At 34.9% G+C, this 24,632-nt stretch overlaps 1 protein-coding gene across 6 annotated transcripts in view; it reads left to right on the top strand.

Moving 5' to 3' along the window:
* The window catches only part of HYCC1 (hyccin PI4KA lipid kinase complex subunit 1), a 92,738-nt gene extending 70,226 nt beyond the window's left edge, over positions 1-22,512 (top strand). For 3 of the 6 annotated variants that reach the window (XM_084977223.1, XM_003357473.5, XM_084977222.1), the window contains one exon: positions 16,829-22,512. In XM_084977223.1, the coding sequence (XP_084833349.1) occupies positions 16,829-17,403 (575 nt within the window). In that variant the 3' untranslated portion in view covers positions 17,404-22,512. Of the gene's footprint in view, positions 1-15,708; positions 16,037-16,828 lie in introns of all 6 variants that reach the window. The other 3 variants (XM_084977224.1, XM_005656687.4, XR_014815945.1) reach the window with 2 other exon arrangements.
* Positions 22,513-24,632: the final 2,120 nt, after the last annotated feature.

The following is a 24,632-nucleotide window of genomic DNA, read 5'->3' as shown; positions in this document are numbered from 1 at the left end:
GGCAAGAATCTGTGTAAGAAGATTATTATCACCTTCCTAGCATTAGCCATAGAATGGGAAGCAAAAAGCCACTTCTTGGCCCCAAGCAAACATATATATTAGGGTTAAACAAAGTCCATTCTGTATTTTCTTTTTCCTACAAATTGCAGTGAAAATGGTAGCTCCTTTTGGTATATTTGGTTCCAGTTGTCTCTGTGATATCTATAGAGAAAAATCAAAAGTGAGAAGAATAAGATTATTTACTATGAAATAGAAAGTTGGTGACAACAGTTGCCAGTGTTCCTACTTAGGGACTCTAGGAGCCAATATGTCCATAAAAAACAAAAAAGATGATGAAAATCTCAGCTTAACCAATGATCATTTTCAGTCTTTTCCTTTCTTAAAGTAGTGTGATCAATTCTGGAAAGTCCTTTAGGAATGCATAAAAAGAGGTGGTAAATGTTTGCCATTAGCAGGGTAAATTGTACTACCATTTAAAACATATAGTCAGAATCTAAATGTGCATCAGTTTCTTCAGTGAAATTATGCTAATGAATGGGACTATATTATAGATAGAAAGTTATTTAATTAGATACTACCATGTTACCCTAAAGATCAGTTTTCTGTTTGGACATTAATAGGTAAAAATAGGTATAGAGGTGATGAACCAGCTTGTATGGGTCATTGTAGCCATAAGCACTCCAAAACTACCACTACAGGAAATGTGAAAAGGAACTTTAATTCCTCTTCCACTTTCCTTTCTTGCTATTTAGCTGGACGTATTCAGAATTTGGGAATAGGTCCTGCAGTTGAAATGTGAAATATTGAAGTTAATTTTATGTGCATATGTATGAAAGAGATTGGTGTGTATGCCCATAAATAGGATGTGTACCTTGCAATAAAATAGAAACCATTTTCTGGAAATATTATATAGCAAGTTACCAAAGGAGAAAAGACTACTTGAATATATTGTATCTACTAGATTCTTAGTATATTCCAGATTCCATTTTGGCTGCCACTTAAAAGGTTGTGTCTTAAGGGTTAGTCTCATTATAGTAACCTTCCTGTCACCTGTCTCCCTACACTTATTCAACCTTCACAACTCTAACACTTGGACAACTCCTGTTTGTGATAACAGAAACGTCAGGGATAAGGATTTAGAAGGGAATAAACTGTAAAAAGCAAGCCAGGTGCATGTAGCACATACAGAATGTAGCTTAGCCTGTTTATCACTCTTCTATAGTAGACTCTAAAATATTCCTCATCCAAGGTCCTTATTTATTTCTACAGGTAAGCTGCATTCTCCCTTTTTCAGAGCAGTTTTAGCTTTCTATCCTAGAGCAGTGTTTTTCATTGTTAGCTTTTTCTGCTAAATTGAAAGCTTTTCTGTTTTCCATCTTTATGGTCTTGACTTCTATTTTAACACCTTATCATTCTGGACTCTCACTCACACTGGTTTCTTGTGGGGAAGATAGGTATCTTTACTGTAGTTCTTAAATATATAGACAGTTCTCAAGTTGTAAGTGGATTTTAAATGAAATTTATTTATATAAATTATGTTTATTATATTGCATTCATAACATGAATTATATATAAATAATAATTTATGTATTACTTTTTGCAGAAACAATATTAAAGGTAGATTCCAGAGTGATACTTATCATCTTAAAATGTTTCTGAAACATAGCACTGTAGAGTGTAAGTTTCCTTTATGAAACATATTTAGAGTTTCTCTGATGGAGCTCTAAGTTGTTTACTGTTTCACCTATATCCCTATATTCCCTTGTGACAGCATTTCTCTCAGAAGGAGGGATTTCTTATCAGATCCTGAACTGTATCACATGGTGGGAACAAGAAATATATAACTTTAAGTCAGTGATAATGAGAGTTGGGGAAGGAGGAGAGACAAGAAAAATGAACTTTAAGAAATATTCTTTTTGTTTTTCTTTGCCTCCTTCATTGTTATTGCCAAAGCTGGGAAGGAAAGAAGGAAATAGGCCTTTTTTTTTTCCTTCTTTTTTCTTGAATCTTTTACCTTTTTCTTTTCCTTTTTTCCTTTATTTCTTTTTTTTAAAAAATGAGATATAATTGACATACAACATTATTAGTTTCAGGTGTGCAATGGAATGATTCAGTATATGGATATACAGTATTATTATTAACTATGGTCATCATGCTGTACATTACATCCTAGGACTTAATGTTTTTATATCTGGACGTTTGTGCCTGTTGATCACTTTCACCCATTTCACCCACTCCCACTTTCCACTTCTTTCAACCATCAATCTGTCCTCTGTATCTATGAGTTCAATTTCTTAAGATTCCAAATATATGGCATTTGTCTTGCTCTGTCTGACTTATTTCTTAGCATAATGCCTTTAAGCTCCATCCATGTTGTTGGAAATAACAGGATTTTCTTCTTTTTGCTGGCCAAATAATACTCCATTGTACATATACTGCATTTTCCTTTTTCATTTGTCAATGGACATTAATTAGGTTGTTTTCATATTTATATCTTTGTTTATTGCCTTTCTCCCCTTTTCTCTATTTTGCATCCTATCTAGGGAGGAAAAAGACAGGAGTAAATGAGATTGTCCCATGGAAATAGTCAAGCAAAACTTTTATTTGCTTTTTTTCTATCTCCTTTGTCTGTAAGGAATATATATAATTAAGCCATGTGAACATATCAGTGTGTTTGCAAATCTGAGTCACCAAAAATTACACATGAGACAAATACATTAAATTGGAGCAATTATTCTTTTTCTTAGGTGTAATAGAAAAATCTCTTTATCTTTACAGCCAAAATCAATTTGTATTTTAATCTTTCAAAAATTATCTTGGAACTGTTTTAGTCATTTGCATTACAGTTTTTTTTTCTGAGCCCTTTTTAGAATGTATTTTAGGATTCTCTGAAATTTTACAGATCTGCCATCTTTTCTTAAAGTTAAGAATTTATAGTTTATATTTTTTGGAAAGCAGTTTTGGAAGGTAGAAAATTACTTTAGCTTTAGCATTATCACGTATTTCAGAATATATATCCCTTGCTGTGATCATATTATTGAATAACAGTTCAAATTCCTAGAATTAGGAGTTCCCATCGTGGCACAGTGGTTAGCAAATCCAACTAGGAACCATGAGGTTGTGGGTTTGATCCCTGGCCTTGCTCAGTGGGTTAAGGATCCGGCGTTGCTGTGAGCTGTGGTGTAGGTCGCAGACGTGGCTTAGATCCTGTGTTGCTGTGGCTCTGGTGTAGGCCAGCAGCTACGTCTCCAATTAGACCCCTAGCCTGAGAATCTTCGTTATGCCGTGGGAGTGGCCCTAGAAATGGCAAAAAAAAAAGACAAAAAAAAAAATTCTTAGAATTATATTTTGACTAGTCCTATTATTATTCGTATTATTAATGGACTTTTATTTTTAAGAGCAGTTTTAGGTTCACAGCAGAAGTGGGTAGAAAATATAGAGTTCATATACCCCCAGACCACTATCCTCTATGTCCTCTCCCACTATCAAAATCCCAAGACAGTTTTGCAAGGCGCTTTAATTTTAAGTTTGATCAGACAGTACATCCTCATGTTGACTAATAGGGTGATTTTTAAAGAAATATTGGTTACAGCCAAAATATTATTTTGGCAAGACATGTTTGACAACTAGTGTGTTTGTCTGGTTTTCCCCACTTTTCACGTTATCATTTTAATATTGTGCTGACATGGCTTAACTTAATGTGTTTTCAGACTTTTTAAACATTGTATATAAGTTTTTGAGAAGAATTTATAATTCCACATCAAGATGTATGTTTAAAAAGTAAAATTGCAATGTAGAATTGCAACTTTTGACTTTCAAAGGTCATGGTTTTAGAATTAGTAGACATTATATCTATCTGTATATATATATTTAATTTTATAAAGCATGCTGTGTTTAACTTAGTGTGTATTTTTTAACCCTAGATTTTTCAAGCCACCTGCAGATTGAGGGCTATTTAGAAGTCATAATTTGAAAGTAAAATGCAGTTAGAGGGGATGATAATAGAATAAAGATTTTTTTAAAGTATTAAGTAAGGTAAGAGAAGAATGTGAGTATATTATGACTATAACAAGAATCAAAGTGAGAATTCCAGTAAGAAAAATAAAACAGTGAAATAATATATTAATTTAAAAAATTAATAATAAAAAGGCAGTTTTATTTTCTTAAATATTTATTACCTTTAAAAACAAATAATAACTGAAAGGAAAACTGAAGGTATTTCTTTATAATTATGCTTTCATTCTATTGTCATTGCTTCTCTAAAGCTATCTTCATTATCTACCATTTTAGTTATGAGCCATTTTTCTTAAATCCCTGAGTGATTCTCTACAGGATTTTATTATACAACTTATTTATTTCCTTGTACTTTTTCACTCCTTCTTTTCTTCTTGAGCAAATTGAATTGCTATTTTTTGTCTTCCCCCCCCCCCACCACCATTATGACTCACTCTTCTACTTTTTAAAAAATTATCTGTACTTGGAAAAATGTAATCAACTTTCCCCCTTAAAAAAAAAAAAAACTTGGTGAAATACCTGAATACCTGTGCCATAAAAGTCCCCTAATTAAGTTATGGTTGCAAGTAATGAGTGCTTCTAATTTTTGCTAGCTAGTTGTCTGATAAAAATCTTATCTAGTGAAATCCTAATTCTTTTTTACTACCCAGTATTTTTTCCATTTGTGCCCTTGTAATGAAACATGTCACTGAAAAGCATTTTGGTATGCTTTATAGCACTAGGTAAAGGATGATTGTTTATTAAGAATTACTTCCTTTTACTAGCTACACAGTAATTGTGTTCTTGATATGTTTTTATTGGCTAGCTTGCTATTCAAATAGTCCTGTGATTGACTAACCTTTTCATTGGCTTTCCTCAATTTGACACAAACAGGTTTATGTAGTTTCAAACAAAAAAGTATACATAATGTTATACAGTACTAACAGTTAGTTTATTTTGTGTGTTTTCAGTATCCCTGAAGCATAATTCTATAACTCAGTTATCTGACATTTATATCAGATTTTTATTTTATTTTATTATTTTTTTGTGTGTGTCTTTTTTTTTTTTTGTCTTTTTAGGGCCACACCCGCAGCATATGGAGGTTCCCAGGCTAGGAGTCTAATCGGAGCACAGCTGCTGGACTATGCCATAGCCACAGTAATGCAGGATCTGAGCCATTTCTGCAACCTACACCACAGCTCACAGCAATGCCAGGTCCTTAACCCACTGATTGAGGCCAGGGATCGAACCCACAACCTCATGGTTCCTAGTCGGATTTGTTTCCGCTGCGCCCACGAGGAGAATTCCATATATCAGCATTTTAGAATGTTGTTTTAATACCTGTTGTCTGAATCCCAAATTGACATGAAAATAGAATAAATTTATATTCTTGTTTGTGTCTGGTCACAGCTGTTTGCAACAGGTAGACATAACAATAAAAGCTATATTTATTATCTAGATTCTTTGAATTTTGCCTTTTGGTCCTGTCATGTGTTAAATTATTTATTTTTCTAATTTGCATTTCATTATTTTGACTTAGGAGATCCAGGAGTACAGAGTTTAAAGTAGTGGGAAAAAAAGCTACGTGTGTGTGTGTGTGTGTGTGTATTTTGGCCACTGTGCGCAGCAGCTTGATGTGGGGTCTCAGTTCCTAGACCAGAGATTGAACCCAGGCCACAGTGCTAAAAGTGCCAAATCCTAACCACTAGACTACCAGGGAACTTCTCGAGGGCTGCATATATTTTTAAGTCTCCTAACTTATTAATACCGAATCAGTACACTATGAATTTTAGAGGATTTAATTAATTATATAGAACGTTTAAGTGAAAAAAATGAAATAAAATAGTTTATATAGATTGAATCTAAAGAAAGTTGGGGTTTTCTTGTGGCACAGTGGGGTTCTCACGTGGTCACTGCAGTGACTTGGGTTGCTGCTGTGGCATGGGTCCTGTCCCTGGCCTGGGAGCGTCCACAGGCTGTGGGCACAGGCACCCCCCAGAAAAAAGTTAAAAAAAGAAAGTGAAGTTTCATGTTGTTATAGCAGTTTTATTACATTTTCAACATTGTTTCTATTTAAAGGATGCTAAGTTATTTAAATAAACTGAGATTATTATAACAAAATTCAAGACCTGTGATTATGTTTTTAAAAATGACAAAAAATGTAATTTGCTTCAGTTTGCTCAGTGGTTTAGTACTAACTTATTAGATGTGAATAGAAATGGGACAGTTGAAAGATACAGTTCATATTGGAAAAGAGTTTAATTATAAAAGGTATATTTCAGCTAAATTATTTATTTATTTATTGTTGTGTGTGTCTTTTTGTCTTTAAGGGCCTCACCCACAGCATATGGAGGTTCCCAGGCTAGGGGTCAAATCGGAAGTGTAGCCACCAACCTACACCAGAACCACAGCAATGCCTAATTCAAGTTGCATCTGCAACCTACACCACAGCTCACAGCAACGCCGGATCCTTAACCCACTGAGTGAGGCCAGGGTTCAAACCTGTGTCCTCATGGATGCTAGTTGGTTTCGCTAACTGCTGAGCCACAATGAGAACTCCAGTTAAATAATTTTAAAATAATTAAAAATATTTCAAAACATTTAATCTAGTCTTTCTGGATTGTGTAGATGGTAAATGCCATAAGTCTTGAAATGGAACGTGTGAATCTGATTTTATGACTTTATGAGTAAAGCATTTGAGGAAAAACAGAGTTGCTAATAGTTATAACGTGCTTTGAAAAATGAAGAAATAGTAATTTAAAAATCAAAAATAGTAAACTTTAAAGAATTGGCTATCGGAATTCTACATTTGCAATTCGAAGTTTATAAAGCATTATTGTTACTTTAAACGTTGTTTATACTTATTAAAGAAATTTAGAAAAAAAATCATTTTGACACACTCCATTATTTTCAGATTCTAAAATGCCATTTGAGGAACACATTTTCCTTTCCCAATATAGATGATAAAACATTTGGAGCAAAAATAAGCATTTCCTTCTGACCAAACTTAGTATTGCATGAATTTTAACTGGCATTTTTTATATAGAAGACAAAATAATGTATGAGGAAATGTTAGGTGACACAAAGAAAAAGGATGCATTAACTAAAGAGCTAAAATACAATTGACACATGTGAACATTAGTATTAAAGAGGAAGACATTCGTTTTAGAATCTTGGTTTAACTAACTTTAGAAGAAAATGAAATGTCTTAGTCTATTTCTGTATAGAATCAAGTAAAATAATTTTCTATACAGAGAAGCAGGATCATTAAAATTATTGGTCCTATGAGGCAAAAACAGTTGCTTGTAAATTATTGTGTTCTACCGTTTTTACTAAGGAGGCCTTTTATAATTCATGCTGTAGTTAAGGAATTTATTATTTATTGTTATGTATTATTAAGCTCTACCCCTTCCTCCTGTCTTTTATTTTTATTTTTTTAGGTTTTTATTTTTTTCTATTATAGTTGATACACACGCACACGCACATACATATACACACATACACATGCATTCTTTTTCTCATGTTATCCTCCATTATGTTGCATCACAGGTGACTAGATATAGTTCCCTGTGCTGTACAGCAGGATCTCATTGCTTATCCATTCCCAATGCTGTAGTTTGCATCAACTAACCCCAAACTCCCAGTCCATCCCACTCCCTCCTACTCCTGCCTTGCAACCACAAGTCTGAGTTGGTTTCTTTTCTGTAGATAGGTTCATTTGTGGCGTACATTAGATTCAAGGTATAAGTGTGGGTTTTTTTTTGTTTTGTGGGTTTTTTTGTTTGTTTGTTTGTTTTTGTCTTTTTAGGGCCACACCCTGGGCATATGGAGGTTCCCAGGCTAGGGGTCAAATTGGAGCTGTAGCTGCTGGCCTTCACCACAGCTACCACAATGCTAGATCCAAGCTGCATCTGTGACCTACACCACGATTCATGGCAATGCTGGATCCTTAACCCACTGAGCAAGGCCAGGGATTGAACCTGTGTCCTCATGGATACTAGTCAGATTCTTTTCCACTGAGCCACGACAGGAACTCCTCTAAGTGTCTTTTAAAGAGCATTTGTTGCACAATGCTCACAGAGGAGAAAAATCAGCTTTTATAGATAGTTTTATAGTAGATTTGCTCACTTGTTTTTGTTCTATCTGATCATGAGGATCTTTGATCATGAAAGATTCATCTCATTCAGCAGCATCCATATGTTGCAATTCTCAAAGAGATTTTTTTTTAATGCTCAAGTTTAATAAAGATGACAGAAAAAGTTACTGAGAGTGATTGAATCCACCTCAGTAAGGAGAATTGTGTCCTTTACTGTATACACAACACAATTTAAGACTTGACTCTTCTTTAGTTAAGGAACCCAGTGGTAGTTCCTGACCAGTGTGTCTATAAATAAGTCGTTCAGGTCCAGACTGTTTTTCTCTGTGACTCGGGCTTCTCTTTTCTTATCTGGAAATTATTCTTCTGGCTTCAGAACTCAGATTACAAAATCGTAGTCTTCCTTCACGTGCATGCTGAGAGTACAGTCGCTTATTCTGTGAGGACCGTATTCTGTGTTTCTGTGGCAGCTTTGCTTTCCTCTAATCTGCCTTGCAAATTACCAGCCCAGGCTGTGAACTGTTACATCTGCTATTCTTTCTAACTCAGGACACGGTTTGTGCTCAATATTTTGTGTTTACACAAATAAACTTCTATTGATTATTAATTTATCTGTGGTATTGTCAATGGATGCCTACTGCAGTCAGAATGAAATGTAAGCTCTGTAATATGGCATAGGTGGCTCTAGTGATTTGTCTTGCTTACTGCCGTGACCTCACCTACATACCACTCTCACTTTTTCTTCTAACCCTTCAACATACTAAGCCATTTCTGCCTAGGGGCCGAAAATGTACTAGCAATTTGGAAGATTTTAGCTGAGATTTGAATGAGAGTTTAAACGCTCTTCCTCCACAGTATTGTACAGCCGGTGCTTTTTCATCATTCAGACCTCAGGTCAAATATCCCTTCCTGAAAGAGGTCTTCCCAGACCACCTATCTAAAGTAGACTTTCTCCTCTTCTACCCTGCTTACTCTTTCCCATTATTCTTTTCTTCATTGCATTTTCCACTATATAGTATTTCTCTTGTTTACTTAATTCCCATACTACAAGTATGTATATTGTAAGTATACAATATACTTACACATACTTATACATATATAAGTATGTATATTGTAAGTATGTATGTATCCCAGAGCCTAAAACAATATCTGGTATATAATAGGTGCTCAATAAATGGCTGAATGCATAAATGAGTGAATGATAAATTTATAATACGGACTGAGCAATTGTTCTTTCCTTATTTAAAAAAAAATAATTCTGTTCTTATTTTATTGAAAAATACTATAACAACATGATAGTAAACTGGTAGAAGGATATTCACTTATAATCCTGGTACTTAAAGAGTTACCATTTTACATATATGTACATGTATTTTTCATAGTTGCGCTTTATTTAAATTTTTTTATTTTGCTTGTTCAGTTAACATTATCAAACATTTTCCCAAGTTCTTCTAAGTTCTGTTATTTTAATGGCTACATGATACCGTGTTGAATTGTTATTCCATCATTTACTTAACAATTTCCTTAATATGTTAATTTGTTTCTAATTTTTTGCAATTATATATAACACTGTAATGAATAGCTTAATGAACATAGAAGACTTTTGTCTCCCATTGAATAGAATAAATTGTAAACATTAAACCAACTGAATTACTATGAAATTGTTCAGGTATTTTGTGATATTATCTTGAAAATTGTAAAGGAGTGTGTATGACTTTCTTTTTGAGTTTACTCTAACATACTTTACATAATTATGTCAGAATTGTATGATATAGACATTTGAAGTACAGATTAATTTTTTTAAATATCAGCTTATTTTATTTTTTGCAAATAAACTTGTAAGTGCCTTAGATCATAATTAGACTCCTTTAGACTTATGAATCAGCATACAGAGCTGTGGAAATTCTGTGAATAATAAATTATTCTTTTTGTTTGTTTGTTTTGGTTTGTCTTTTTTAGGGCCGCACCCTCGGCATATGGAGTTTCCCAGGCTAGGGGTTGAATCAGAGCTGCAACTGCCGGCCTACACCACAGTTACAGCAACTCAGGATACGAGCGAGTCTGAAACCTACACCACAGCTCATTTCGATGCCGGATCCTCAACCCACTTTTATTTAAATTGTCACTGTTAGTAAATAGGGCAGCTGTGAAAAAATAAAGCTAAAGCTAGGATAAAGAGTGTCATGAGTGACATATGGAATAGATATTTGAGATTATAAAATTACATATGAGAGAAATCATAACTTTTCATTATCAGTTTGTTTTTTTTTTTTGTCTTTTGTCTTTTTGTCTGTTGTTGTTGTTGTTGTTGTTGTTGCTATTTCTTGGGCCGCTCCCTAGGCATATGGAGGTTCCCAGGCTAGGGGTCTAATTGGAGCTGTAGCCACCGGCCTACGCCAGAGCCACAGCAACACGGGATCCGAGCCGCGTCTGCAACCTACACTACAGCTCACGGCAACGCCGGATCATTAACCCACTGAGTAAGGGCAGGGACCGAACCCTCAACCTCATGGTTCCTAGTCAGATTCGTTAACCACTGCGCCATGACGGGAACTCCTCATTATCAGTTTTAATGATAGTTGCAGTTTGTTTCAACTTTTTATTCCCTCAAAGCCAGAAGACATTTTGTAGGGAGAAATGATTTGAGTGCCTTTAAGAACCAATTTGGAAATGTCTATTAAACGTATTTTTTAACTCTCCTCATTTCTATACATGGAGAGAAGTTTACCTCTTTTTAAAGGCTATACAAATAAAAAATTCTCTGAGAAGTTTCTCTTTGGATCTTTTTTGACCTTTTTGAATTATTTGAAGTCATATGTAAGTATTGCTTTTTATAGGCATAGAACAATCATGACACCTTTTCCATAAATTTTTGTTTTGAGCTTTTAAATAGAATCTACTTTCTTTTTTTTTTTTTTTCTTCCGATTTCTTGGGCCATTCCCGCGGCATATGGAGATTCCCAGGCTAGGGGTCGAATCGGATCTATAGCCACCAGCCTATGCCAGAGCCACAGCAACGCGGGATCCAAGCTGTGTCTGCAACCTACACCACAGCTCATAGCAACACCGGATCCTCAACCCACTGAGCGAGGTCAGGGATTGAACCCGCAACCTCATGGTTCCTAGTCGGATTCGTTAACCACTGAGCCACGACAGGAACTCCATAGAATCTATTTTCTTAATGCATTTATATTTCCTTAAGATACCTCCCTTATTGTTTTTTTTTAAAGAAAGAAGTAACTTCCTCTTCTTAGCTACGTATATTATCCTCTGAATAACATAATAAAAGAACTACAGATTTTGTAGTCTTTTTGATGTTACTAAGCATTTTACTAAACCTACATTTAGAGGCAGTTACTTCACTTTTCTAAAACAAAGAGCCTTTGCTTTTCTTTGCCATCTAAAATTCTTATTAGCTATATATTATTTTTTCATTTTATAAAGTCAGGTAACACATTCCCAGATTATCTTTCTCATCTCTTCTTTGTGTTCAACTTTATTTATTCTAATAATAATTTTATCTCATAACTGAAGATTCATTCAGTTTATCAAACAAGTGTTTATTGGGCATATATGTATGCAAGCTACTTTCCTAAGAACTAGTTATGCAGCAGTGACTATACAAAAATCCCTGGCCTCATAGAACTTACATCTGGTAGACAAGATAAGTAATTGTAGGTTAGAGAGTCATAAAGTGTCGAGAGAAAAAAGAAAGTGGGGAAGAAGGCATATGAAATATGTGGAATATTGAAACTTGACAGGATGATCAGGGAGGCCTTCACTGAGAAGAAAATTTTTGAGAAAAGACCTGAAGGAAGTAATGAGATGGGTGAGCCATGTAGCTATGTAGGGAAAAGCATTCCGGGCATAGGCAACAGAAAGACCAATGAAAAATTGTGTGTAGGGGGATTAGGTTACAGAATTATATAGGGAAAGAAGTTGGAGACATAACAGAGAGCAAGATCATATAACAGCTATTTGTTAGGTAATTATCTTTCTTTATTCTGTAATTTTCCTGAGAATTACAGTGTTCTTTCTAGCTCTGTGCAGAATTATATGCTTTTCTTTCTTTGAATTAAATAAGCAGTTAAAAAATCTTGTGGTTTTTAACATTTTTGAATGATAATATACATAAATTAATTAGTCAAAGATTTTTGGGGGTTTCTGTTGTAGCTCAGTGGGTTAAGGACCCCGTGTTGTCTCTGTGAGGATGCAGGTTCAATCCCTGGCCTGAGTGGGTTAAGGATCCTGTGTTGCCACAAGCTGTGGCATAGGCTGCAGCTGTGGCCCTGATTCAGCCCCTGGCGAGGGAGCTTCTGTATGCTTCAGGTGCAGGTGTGTTTAAAAAAAAAAGATTTTTGCTTGTGGAAAAACAAATGATCTCATTTTTCTACTTGCCATTTCATTTCACAATTTTAAAAAATTGATATTATTGGCGTTCTGACTGTGGCACAGTGGAATCAGTGGCGTCTCAAGTGTGCTGGGACACAGGTTCAACCTCCAGCCTGGCACAGTGGGTTAAGGATCCAGCATTGCTATAGCTGCAGCATAGGTGGCAACTGTGGCTTGGATCTGATACCTGGCCTGAGAACTCCATATGCTGCAGGGTGGCCAAAAAAGAAAAAAAAAAAAAAATAGTATTATTGTTTCTTGGGCCACAGATCTTACTATTATCCTATTAAATGTGATTAGCATCCAATTGCTTAGTGCTTCTTTTATATAATGTTCTTGTCATTTTCTAGTGTTTCTTGGAAAATTCTAAATTTTCATCATTATAGCACCATTTTAAATTAATTTTCATTTGAATCTTTAAAAAAATAAACTCAACTAAAAAAATAAGTTAACCTTGACAGTTATGATTTTTTTTAGGTTTTTGTTGGGATTTATTTGTTCTAGCTCTTTGTTTAGCCAAAGCAAATTATTTGTTTTCTATGAAATGACCAGGAATCTAAGCAAATAAGTTAAACCTAATTGAAAGATATCTATCAGAGAATATTTAATTCAAATTGACTTTAATGAATTGAAGAGTTAGAATTTATGGTTTGTTAGAATGGACATGTGACGTCAAAAGATTTTAATGTTAAAGTCCCCCACATAGCAGTTGTTTTAGCTCTTTCTGAACTTCAGTTTCCTTGTCTGTAAATGGAGCCAAGTTGCCGCTTCAGAGGCTCACCAACACATTGTTTTGAGAATATTATTGAATAACATATGTGAATGATCTCAAGAAAACTATTTAGGGTCAATCAATGTAAACAGTGTTGTTTTCTATACTGTTAGGTCACTTATGCTTATCTTTTAAAATTTTATTAAATTTAGTATTCATTGGCTTTATTATGTCTGGATAATTTCAACAATTTATAATTTTTGTGGGACTGGTGATCCCTTTAATAGTTCTTTTGTGAGGGAGTTCCCGTCGTGGCTCAGTGGTTAACGAATCTGACTGGGAACCATGAGGTTTTGGGTTCAATCCCTGGCCTCACTCAGGAGATTAAGGATCTGGCGTTGCCGTGAGCTGTGATGTAGGTCGCAGATGCAGCTCAGATCTCGTGTTGCTGTGGCTCTGGCGTAGGCCAGCAGTTGCAGCTCTAATTCGACCCCTGGCCTGGGAACCTCCATATGTCGTGGGAGCGGCCCTAGAAAAGACAAATAAATAAATAAATAAATAAATAAATAAATAGTTCTTTTGTGAAACTGCTTCTACATTGTAAATGGACAAGTCTTGGCTGTGACCCAACAGTGCCGTGCTGGTTTTATTCTCAGTTGCAGTGGCCTCTGGCATTTACTTCAGGTTTTACTTGCCCTCACTTCGAAGACAACAATTAGCAAGGGGAAATGGGCTCGTTTTGGAACTTTTGAGTCTCATTAAATGTCTTTTATGGAGCTCACCAACATGATTTAGCCTATTTAGAAAAAAATTTTTTTTTTTCTTTTTAGGGTATGTTCAGCCAAAAGTTTACAAAGTACTAGGTAATGGGAAATTAATATACCAACACATTGGCCCAGTAGCCCAGGGAAACACTTAAGCTTTGAGGACCTTCCAAGATGCATGTTAGCTGCTGCATGTGGAGCACTCAGGGCACCTATAATAGCTTTTGTTTTAAGTTTTCAAAATTTAAAAGAATTGGAATAGAGCAGTGGTTCCTAAACTTTGCTGCACATTAGTCATGTGGAAATTTTTAAAAATCCCAATGCCTAGGTCATACCTCATACTACTTAAATCAGAATGTCTACAGTGATGGGAGTTTCCATTGTGGCTCAGCAGTAACGAACCTGACTAGTATCTATGAGGATGCAGGTTTGATCCCTGGCCTCACTCAGTGGGTTAAGGATCTGGTGTTGCCATGAGCTGTGGTGTAGGTCACAGACATGGTTCAGATCCCACATTTCTCTGGCTGTAGTGTAGGCCTGAAGCTGCAGCTCCAATTTGATCCCTAGCTCAGGAACTTCCATGTGCCACAAATTCAGCCCTAATAAGCAATAAATAAATAAATAAAAATGCCTAGGGTGAGAGCCAGGCATCATTAGTACCTAAAGAGAAACAGCAAAGTGGGGGCCCACAGGAACATGTGGCTCTGGCCTCCATTCTTTCACCTGTTTACTGTTTCACATACTTTAGCATCATTAATGAGAGCTTGATGTCCTATTTTGGAAAATATTTGAACACAGTGGGTAATGTCCCTCACTCAGACTTGTGGTCTGCCTTTTTAAAGAGTATATGCTGTTTTACATAGTCTTATGTTTTGAATTTTAACTTTCATTATTGGTGCATGGAAGATATATTCATGTTATTTTTTCCCATTTATTACAGATATTTCCTTGACAGCTTTAAATAAACCATGGCTTTGTGATTTGAGACACGATAAAATAACAAGTATTCACTAGTTTAGGAGTTTCATTCCTTTGTTTTGGTTTCAAATGACTATTTTCGGAGTAAAGAACCAAGAGCTGATTTGTTTTTCCAAATCCATTCTTATTTTTCTTCAGTTTAGTAATGAACTGTTACAAATTAACCTAAATTAATGGAATTAATATGAGCCTGAAGGACTAGACTGTTATATCATAGCCGCAACATACAAGATGATTGTTGTGTGAGACAAAAACTATTTCTGTAGCATTTCTAACCATGATATAAGTGAATAAGCATTTTTTCAGTATTGTGGTTTATCAAGGCAGCCTCAGTATAATCTAATTTAAAAGAATTGTGCAAGGGAAATTCCTAAGTGGCTTGGTTCCTCATGTTCACAAGCACTAGAATATTGGCTATATACATCCTTGAAAATTTGCCTAAGGCCTGATATAAGTTCAAGTGGTCACAATATTATTTTAAAACAATAAAATTTCTGTTTAAAATCATAAAAAAACCTTGTCCTTCATTGTCCACGTCAAATATATGTGTGAAAAAATCCAGAACATAAATTGATGCTCTGAGTTTTTTCATTGTCATTTAAAATGAAAGAACACGACCCCATTGTCTCCAGTACTGTCAGAGTATTGTAAATTATGGAAATTTCTACAGTCCAAATATTTAGCTTAATAGCTACCTAACATTCAGTCGTCCAATTTTTGTTTTGGATCTTTTGCTTTTCTTGTTTTGCATTTTTGTTTTGTTTTGTTTTCAGCCATCATTTTGTCTTATCATCTTCAATTCTAGAGCAACCTGACAGCAATAATGATACTACTGAACTGGGCATCCTTGTCATTCCTGAGATTAGTGTCACAAATGTGGCCGGAGAGAGAACCGGGAATGGGGAAAAAGGCAGAACACTAGGAGAGATTGATGCTCAGCATTTACAGGGTGTACAGGAGACAGCCACAGATCCTAGAACTGAGAGCAAAGGCTTGCCAGAGATCAGGAGGCAAAAATCTGTAAGAAAAATGATGGAGGATGGAATAAGCTCACCTGGCAGAGTGCAGTTTTAGCACAGCACTTTATAGCTGCACTCCAAGGTATCTCATGGCAGAGGGCCACTGCTGCATGTTCTAAGCAACAGTTGCACAGTCACAAAAATTTTGCATGTCATCTAATCTAAATGCATGAATTATGCACCACAGTTTCTCAGTGACTCTTAATGCTCTTTGGAATGGTCATATCTCTACTGTCTCTGAGTAAATTATTATGAAAATGAGATGGAAAATTGCTTCCAAAATAATTTTCTACTTATCTTTTGAGATCTAAAATTACTTTTTCATCTTTTTCTTTTTGCCATCTTTAATATAAAGGATTGTATCATTTATAATGTATAAAGAATTTTAATATGTTTGAGCTTCTGATACTTATGGTCTATATATTTTTCTCAGCAAGGTAATGTAGAGTGCAACTTTGAAAAAAAATCTTTAAAATATTTAAGTACTGTTTTTAAAAATATTCCTTAGTACAATCTTTGATTTTACACTGCTTTGCTAGTGGAGGAGAGTTTACTCATAGTTTTACTGTGTTGTATTTCTCCTAATTATTTCTGATCTTTTGCATGAATAGTAAGAGAACTCTTTCTAAAAACACAGTGGGGTGTGGTTTATGGCATGCTTTTTGTTTAATACACTCTAAATTACTCTTTTTTAATTTTAATGAACTGATTGATGTTGTAGAATGTTTTGATTTATCCTTTGATTTTGGTCTCCAATCTGTTGCTTTACATAATTATGCTTAAGTTTAATTTATATAAAATATACTTGATATTAGTCATGAAAAAAGTATTGCTTAAAATGATGTTAATTAATCTTTGTCATTTCTTTGTTTAGGAAATACAGAATTAACAGGTCAAGAAGAACTGATGGAGATATCTGAAGTTGACGAGGGATTTTATTCCAGGGCTGCATCTAGTACCAGCCAGTCGGGTTTATCAAATAGTAGTCAAAATTGTAGTAACAAGACAAGTGTAGGAAAGACTCAGAGACGGTCAGGAGGAAGCAAAACTGGAGGAAAAGAGAAAGAAACTTCAGGGGAGTCTTGCAAAGATCACTTTGCTCGAAAACAAACTCAGAGAGCCCAAAGTGAGAATCTCGAGCTTCTCTCCTTGAAGAGACTTACATTAACAACCAGCCAGTCCCTGCCTAAACCTAGTAGCCATGGTTTGGCTAAAACCGCCGCGACTGTATTTAGTAAGTCCTTTGAACAAGTCAGTGGTGTCACAGTCCCACATAACCCATCTTCTGCTGTTGGCTGTGGGGCTGGGGCAGATTCCAATAGGTTTTCTGCTTGTAGTCTCCAAGAAGAAAAGCTTATTTACGTTTCTGAGAGGACTGAACTTCCAATGAAGCATCAAGCAGGTCATCAGAGACCTCCTAGTATTAGCATTACTCTGTCCACAGATTAATTTGTAATCGTTTTCTCATGTAACCAGTGAATCTGGAAATATGACTTTGCTTCTTTATCAAAGTGCCCAGGGTCTTTCATCCCTGTTCCTGACAAGAGCACTGCTGTCTTAAATTCTGCTACCTTGACTTTATGAAGTGAATAATGTCTAGATTGCAGTAAGTTGACATATGGTTTTGTTATATCTTGGTTATGTTTTTTCCCCTTAGTTTGAGTATTTTTTTTTCCTTCTTCTTTTTTGTTTTTGTTGTACTAAAATTGTCAGTGTGATAACACATTTTGGCAGGTTGTCTGATCAGATTGGTTACATCTCATGTGGGGTTGTGAGTCTTTTTTTTTTTTAATAACTGCTATTTTGGAAGCTGTATGTTTGGCCTTCAGTGTAAAAGGGGAGCTCCATGTATGGGAACTATTTTTTAAGGATGAGGCTGAACTGCAACTCTAGGAATTCTATGAAAAACAGGCTTGTGAAAAAAACAGAATTGATATGTATGACAAGTGCCCTATAAAAATGTTTGTAATCGGATCGCCTTTAAGATTAGTAGGGCAGTTTGTATAAACCACTGGAAAATACCTGGGAACTCAGTAGTACCCTGAATTATTATATGATTCCAGGGATGTGAAGAGGGATTTCTGTTGTTATATTTGGAACATTTTTTCTATAAAAAAATCAGATTGCTAGTAGATGTGTTGTTTTGAAGCATTTGATCTGGATTTAGCAGGTGAAAATCCCTTTCTTTTTCTTTTCTTTTTTTCTTTTTTTAGCCATGCCTCTGGCAGGCTGAAGTTCCTGGGCCAGGGTCCAACCCAAACCATAGCAGTAACCTTAGCCACAGCAGTGATAATACCAGATCCTTAAGTGCTAGGCCACCAGGGAGCTCCTGAAAATCCCCTTCAGTTCCCAAGATGTACTAAGCCATAAAGCTGACTTACCTTGCTGCTGGACTTCAGAAATTCTACTTAGTTTGGATTCCCGTAATTCAGAGCACACATCATTGGAGACTTCCTGGAAATCACTCTAAATTTTACAACCTAGCTCTCAAGACGCCATTGTTCACCATGTAACACTGAATTGTTTGTCTACAAATGAAGGAAATTAGGTAAATTTTTCATGTATAAAATATCATTGAAAAAAGATTAAAATAGTGACTTAGGACAAAGGACATTTATATATTTTAACTAATTTAGGGCTATTTATGTTTGTTTTTAAAGTTCAAGCTATAAAATATGAAAAATATTAAATGTGTTTCTTGTTGTTGAACAAGCCTATGTTAAATGTTTTTGTTATGATAGAGTAAAAAGACAATATGACAGAAGTTAAACAAACTTGTATGAAGCTACAGAGAAAATCACATGATCTCCAGATGGATGTGAAAGTGGGTTGTTTGCTGGTGGTGGTGATTTCAGCTATGGTTGAGGTTCCTTGTAAATCAGGTATACTTAAGTAATAATTTAGGGTAAGAGAGTATAGTGTTGAGGATAAGAGTAAGTTGACTGGGGAGGAAGACCCAGGGAGTTGTTGCCTTGTTAGTGGTTAGTTTATAGTGGTTTCCTTTTTCACAGTCCTTAGGTGTGGTCAAACACAGAAAATGCTGGTTTTCCTCTTATACTTATGCAGAGCTCAAATGTGTGAAAAATTTGCATTTCTTTAAGACTGCTAAAGCATTCACACTATGAATGCTTTTTTTTTTTTTTTTTTTTTTTTTTTTTGGTGCGTGTGTGTGTGTGTGTGTCTCTTTAGGGCCACACTGCGACATATGGAGTTCCCAGGCTAGGGGTCGAATTGAAGCTGCAGCTGCCAGCCTAGACCACAGCCACAGCAATGTGGGATCTGAGCCTCGTCTGCAACCCACACCACAGCTCATGGCAATGCCAAATCCTTAACCCACTGAGCGAGGCCAGGGATTGAACCCACATCCTAATGGATACTAGTTGGGTTTGTTAACCACTGAGCAATGAAGGGAACGCCATTAATGCAGGTTTGATTAACTGCTTAGGCTCTTTTTTTCTTTTAACAGCCACAGCATGTGGACGTTACCAGGCCAGGTATTGAATCCGAGCCATAGCTGTGACCTACGCCACAGCTGTGGCAGTGGCTTTGATCATTTTAAATCTAATTCTTTGAAAAGGATGAACTGGTTTTCATTTGTTTACCCTGAACAAAAGATGGTTTTTAACCTAAATGGATTTGATTTTTTTAGTTCCAGTGATAATAATGGAATTAGATCTATTGGTGTACATTGTATTTTTTTTAAAAAAAGAAGGCAACCAGACAGTGAAAGTTGATAAAGTATTAATTTAATAGGAACTTAAAATATGTGTACAATTTAAAATATTTGTAAAATGTCACTGTGAATTTCCTATTGTCTTTTTGTAATTCTTTAATATAGAATTTCCTCTAGGTGTAGTTACTAACAATATTAATAGTCTTTAGACCTAATTTAAAAGATTGCCATTGTAAACGAGTTAAGGTGCTTAGGAAACACTGTAGAATAAGTTTAAGGAAACATTAGCCATTGGCTGGCACAAAAGAGAGATCAGTTTTAATGTTCAGCTCTGGTAATGGAACCTCATTTGGGTATTATTCTATATCATTGCTATTCTAGATTATTGTGATCTGAGGACAAGTGAGGAACTTTGGCATCACCTAACATCTTGTTAAAAATGCAAAATATCAAAGGCACCTTAGATCTATTGAATCATAATATGCGTTTTAATAAGATAGAAAGTGATTATTATGCACCTTTTGGAGAAGTCAGTGTCAAAGTGCAAATATATCACTTACCTAATATTTAGAATTCTGAGTGGTCTCACAACCCTAGATCAAATATGTTAGATACTAGATCATTATAACCTTTATTGTTTTTAACAGTTAATTAATTTTTAATAGTGTCAATTGACTTATCTTCTAATCCTGCATCTTTAATGATTCTCATTTATTTTTACAATAAAAATGTAACACTGTGTTTTTTTTTATATACTGGAAATGGAATCAGAGCCTTAGATGCCTACTGTTTTAAGTGTGAAAGGGATACCAACCTTTTATACATTGCACAACAAATCCGCATGTGGTTATTCTTTTAAAACCCTGAATGCTTACTCAAAGGAGTGGTTCTGAATTTTTACTCTAGGTAACTTGCAGCAGTTGATTTTTCTGAACTGTGGAGTTAACAGTAAATTTTCTTTGTAGTTCCTTTGATACTATTTCAAATAAGGATTATACATTTGAAAATTTATATTGCAGTTATAAATATTGGGTAATACTAACTATGGTAATGATTGTAATTATCCCTATTATTCTTGTCCCACTCATTTTCTAAATTTGGAAGCTGGGGTGGCTTTTGTAGGTCATTGTCTCATGAAGATGTAGATACGACCATTCGGTCACGGACCTCCTATATAACCAGAGTTAACCTATATAACCTTTGTAACCTGTATAACCTCTTATCTCAAGAAGGATTCTGCACAAAATTGTGACCTTGTACTTTATAACTCAGAAGATCTGAACAGACATTGTAGTCCCAGTCCACGTTTTTAACCTCTAGAGATTCTAAATTACCCAACTTCTCATTCTTCAAATAATCCACTACCTGGAATATTCTAATGAAGCTGAGCCCTGACATTTTTGCCTTTTGGAATCCAAGTGGGATGAGAAAGTCTTTTCAGGGGAATGTTCCAGGGTGAGTGATCACCCTGGAATCCCTTGTATATCACCATGGAATTTTTAAAGGGAGCTCTGTAGCTTTGAAGAGTAGAAATTCTCAGTCCTTAAATGGTTTCAGTTTGTTTTGAAAAATTAGTATTTCAGGAATTTCTGTTGTGGTTAAGAACCCGACTAGTATCCATGAGGATGCGAGTTCGCTCCCTGGCCTTGCATGGTGGATTAAGGATCTGGTGTTGCCACAAGCTTCAGCATAGGTTGCAGGTGTGGCTCGGATCTGCTGTTGCTATGGCTGTGGCGTAGGCCTGCAGCTACAGCTCTGACTAGACTCCTAGCCAGGGAACTTCCATATGCCCATGGGTGCGACCCTAAAAAGGAAAAAAAATTACTGTTTCATTGCCCTTTTCAATTTTGAAGTAACTGCTGAGCAAACATTACTTATTTAAAAACTAAAAGTTGAAATAAAGAGAAATAAAAATTTTAAACCAAAATAGTGATTTGGGGGGGGGGGGGCACACCCATAGCATCCAGAAGTTTCCAGGCCAGGGACTGATTCGGTACCACAGCAGCAACCACAGCCATAGGAGTGACAATGCCAGATTCCCCCAACCTGCTGAGCCACCAGGGAACTCCACAATAATCCCATTTTTAGGAGATTTTGCTGATCTTGGAAGAATAAAATTAAAGTGTTGAAACCCTTAAAAAGAAAAAATAACTCTGAGACTTAATTTTTCACACATATTTAATATAAGGCTATTTAATATTTTAGTCTGTAGGCAAAACAAATCTATATTAAAGGGAAGCACATCAAGGAAATATATATGTTAACTAATGTAACTGAAAAAAAAATTTAAGCCATTTAAAAAAAGAATAATTTGATGGGTACTTAAATTAGTTAAGCGTTGTAGATAGAAATTAATGTAGAATAGTATCTTCATAGTCTTTGGATGAAAAATAACTCTCTAGTCCTTTAATTAGCATGAATTTATACTTTTAGATTAATTGCTTAGTAAAATTATACTTAGTACATTGAATTATTCATGTTTATGTTTAATACTCTTAAATACTTCATCAGAGAATGTAAATATTTTGTCTTCTGTATTTTGTAACTTGTGCATATCTAAAGAGAATATCAGTGAACATCTTAAAGATGTCTGTGTTTTTTTATAGTAGAGTTTTAGAATACTTATGTCTTGATAAGATGTTTCTACTAGTAAACACAAGACCCTATTTCACATACTGTTACTTTCTATTATGTGGAGTTTATTGTCTACCTTTTATCTTTACTTCTAATCATATAGTGATACTTATCTTTTTATAGTAAACATACTTGTTTCTAATTGTTTTCCTAGAGTTTACATTCCTAAAGAATAAATTATGACTGGGTATTTTTATGTGCTCTCTACCTTTTTAAGGCTATGGAAATAAACTGGAGTTTAGTTTTTTGAAGTTTTGTATATTTGTGTAAATGTTCTTCATATGCAATACTTTATACAACAGTGTTGTCTCTTGTTTTATTGAAATAAAAACTGAAAAAAAATTTTTTCCAGATCATTTTACTCATTAAAAAATCATCCTAAAATTTTGTAAAAGGCATGATGTGGAGGAAGAAAATAAAGGAGGAAGACTTAGGTGAGTTGAGCCATGGAGAGCTTTTGGGCGTAAGCCATAGGACAATGACATCTCTTTCGTGGCTTTTGTTTTATGTAGCCTAGGGGTGAGAAATGTGACAAGTTCATAAATTCATTAGCATCTGTGCAAAAGAAGATGAGCACCTGGGTCACGCACCACTGGCCGATTATTTATATATTAGAAGGAGGGGCAAATTTAAATAACGATGTTTTGCCCTTTTATCTTTCACAGAAGTCTTTATCTCTTGAGTGCAGAGATTATATGCCCCTAGTACCTAGCATAGGACGTTGTGAATGGTAGGTATTGAAACACTTAATGAATGTTTGAGATATGTTGATGTTACTTTTGGGGAATAATCTAGGATAAGGTCTGCAACATATTATATTACAGTAAAAATTTTAAATATCATTTATTGACTCTAGGAAATCCTCATGATATTACTTGATAGGACTACTGTGTGTGCTTAGAAATAAAACCCTCTTAGAAACTTGAAAAAATATCCTATTGTATTGTTGATTATATATTTGGATAATTGCATTTCATCTAAGGAACTAAGTAATTTAGGAAATATTTTCTGAGCTACTGTTGCATTCATAAAGAACAAGAGCAGTGATTTTGTAAGCAGCCTGGTAGCTCTATGGAATAGAAATTTTCTAGCAAATTTAGAATGCCCAATAAATAGTTGACTTACATCATAGAATCTGTAATACCAGAATAATTATTTTATAATTATTAAGAAAGGCTTTTACAGCTAATTCTAGTCACTTGGTAATTTCCTTTGCATTGTTATTGTGCTGGTAGTAATAGCTAATATTTGCAATTAACATTATAATCTCATTTAATCTTCAAAATAGTCCTATAAAATGATTAGAATTCCCATTTTACAAAAGAGGAAACTGAAGCTTTAAAAAGGGCAGGTGATTTGCCCAAGGTCACTTCACCACTGGATGGCAAAGCTAGGGGCTTAAACACAAGTCTTATGACTCATGTTTCTATCACTTGGTGAAAGAAGATACTGTAGAAAGAAGATATTACTACATAATAGCCGTATATATGACATTCACTCATTCCATCTGTCTTATAGGTGATGGAGTTGTTTTCTAAAACTAGTGTTTCGTAGAATTTTAGGTAATTGTGTTTCAGTGGTAAACTGAATGCTAGTTATTCTAATATTTAAAATAGTAAGTGTAAATAAGATTTCATTTTTTTTGACTTGTCAGATAGATGAGGATTAAAAAGAGTGATACTAGTATTAATATAGGTGTGGGGAAATCATTAGTCCAAGAGGCCACTGGCAGGACTCTAAATCAGTACAACTAAATTGATGAACAATTCAGCAGGATCTATCAAATTTTTTAAGTGCACACACTATTCTATGTTTATCCCACTTTCTATATTCTACAGAAATTTTAGCACAAATATATAAAGGTATTCATTGCAGCATTGCTTGTAATAGCAAAAAGGAAAAAAAAAAGCAACAGTCTAAATGACCATTAATAGAGGACTGGATAAATTATGGTGCACACATGCAGTAGAATGTAATATAGTGTGAAAAACAATGCAGATTTGTGATGCTTCAGAGTTTTTAATATGGTGTTCTCTGAAAAAAATACATCAGAGTCATCCCATTTTTATGAGATGTGTATAGAACATTTAATGTGTGTGTTTATATAGCTATATGATATGTATGTGCAGGGAGGAAAGCAGTGTTTCTCTAAGTAGTATTTAAGACAGCCTGTATAGGGAAAAAACATAGTGCTTTTTTAGAATAGAGATTCCAAGGCCTTGTCCTAATCCCTCTGAATCAGAATCACTGAATGAAGCATGAAAACCTTTATTTCTAACAAGTTCCTCAGTTGATTCTTATACAAACTTAGCAGTTGATATAGTAGCTGATAGAAGTGAATTGGTTATCTTTAAGTCTCTGGAAGTGGTTT

Source organism: Sus scrofa, chromosome 9 (genome assembly GCF_054392235.1).
Source record: "Sus scrofa isolate SSC_HxYL_T2T_F1_AM1 chromosome 9, Sscrofa_HxYL_maternal_Yorkshire_Landrace_v2.0, whole genome shotgun sequence".
Taxonomy (NCBI): Eukaryota; Metazoa; Chordata; class Mammalia; order Artiodactyla; family Suidae; genus Sus; species Sus scrofa.
Note: the sequence above shows the minus strand (reverse complement) of the source record. Positions and strands in the feature narration are given on the sequence as shown.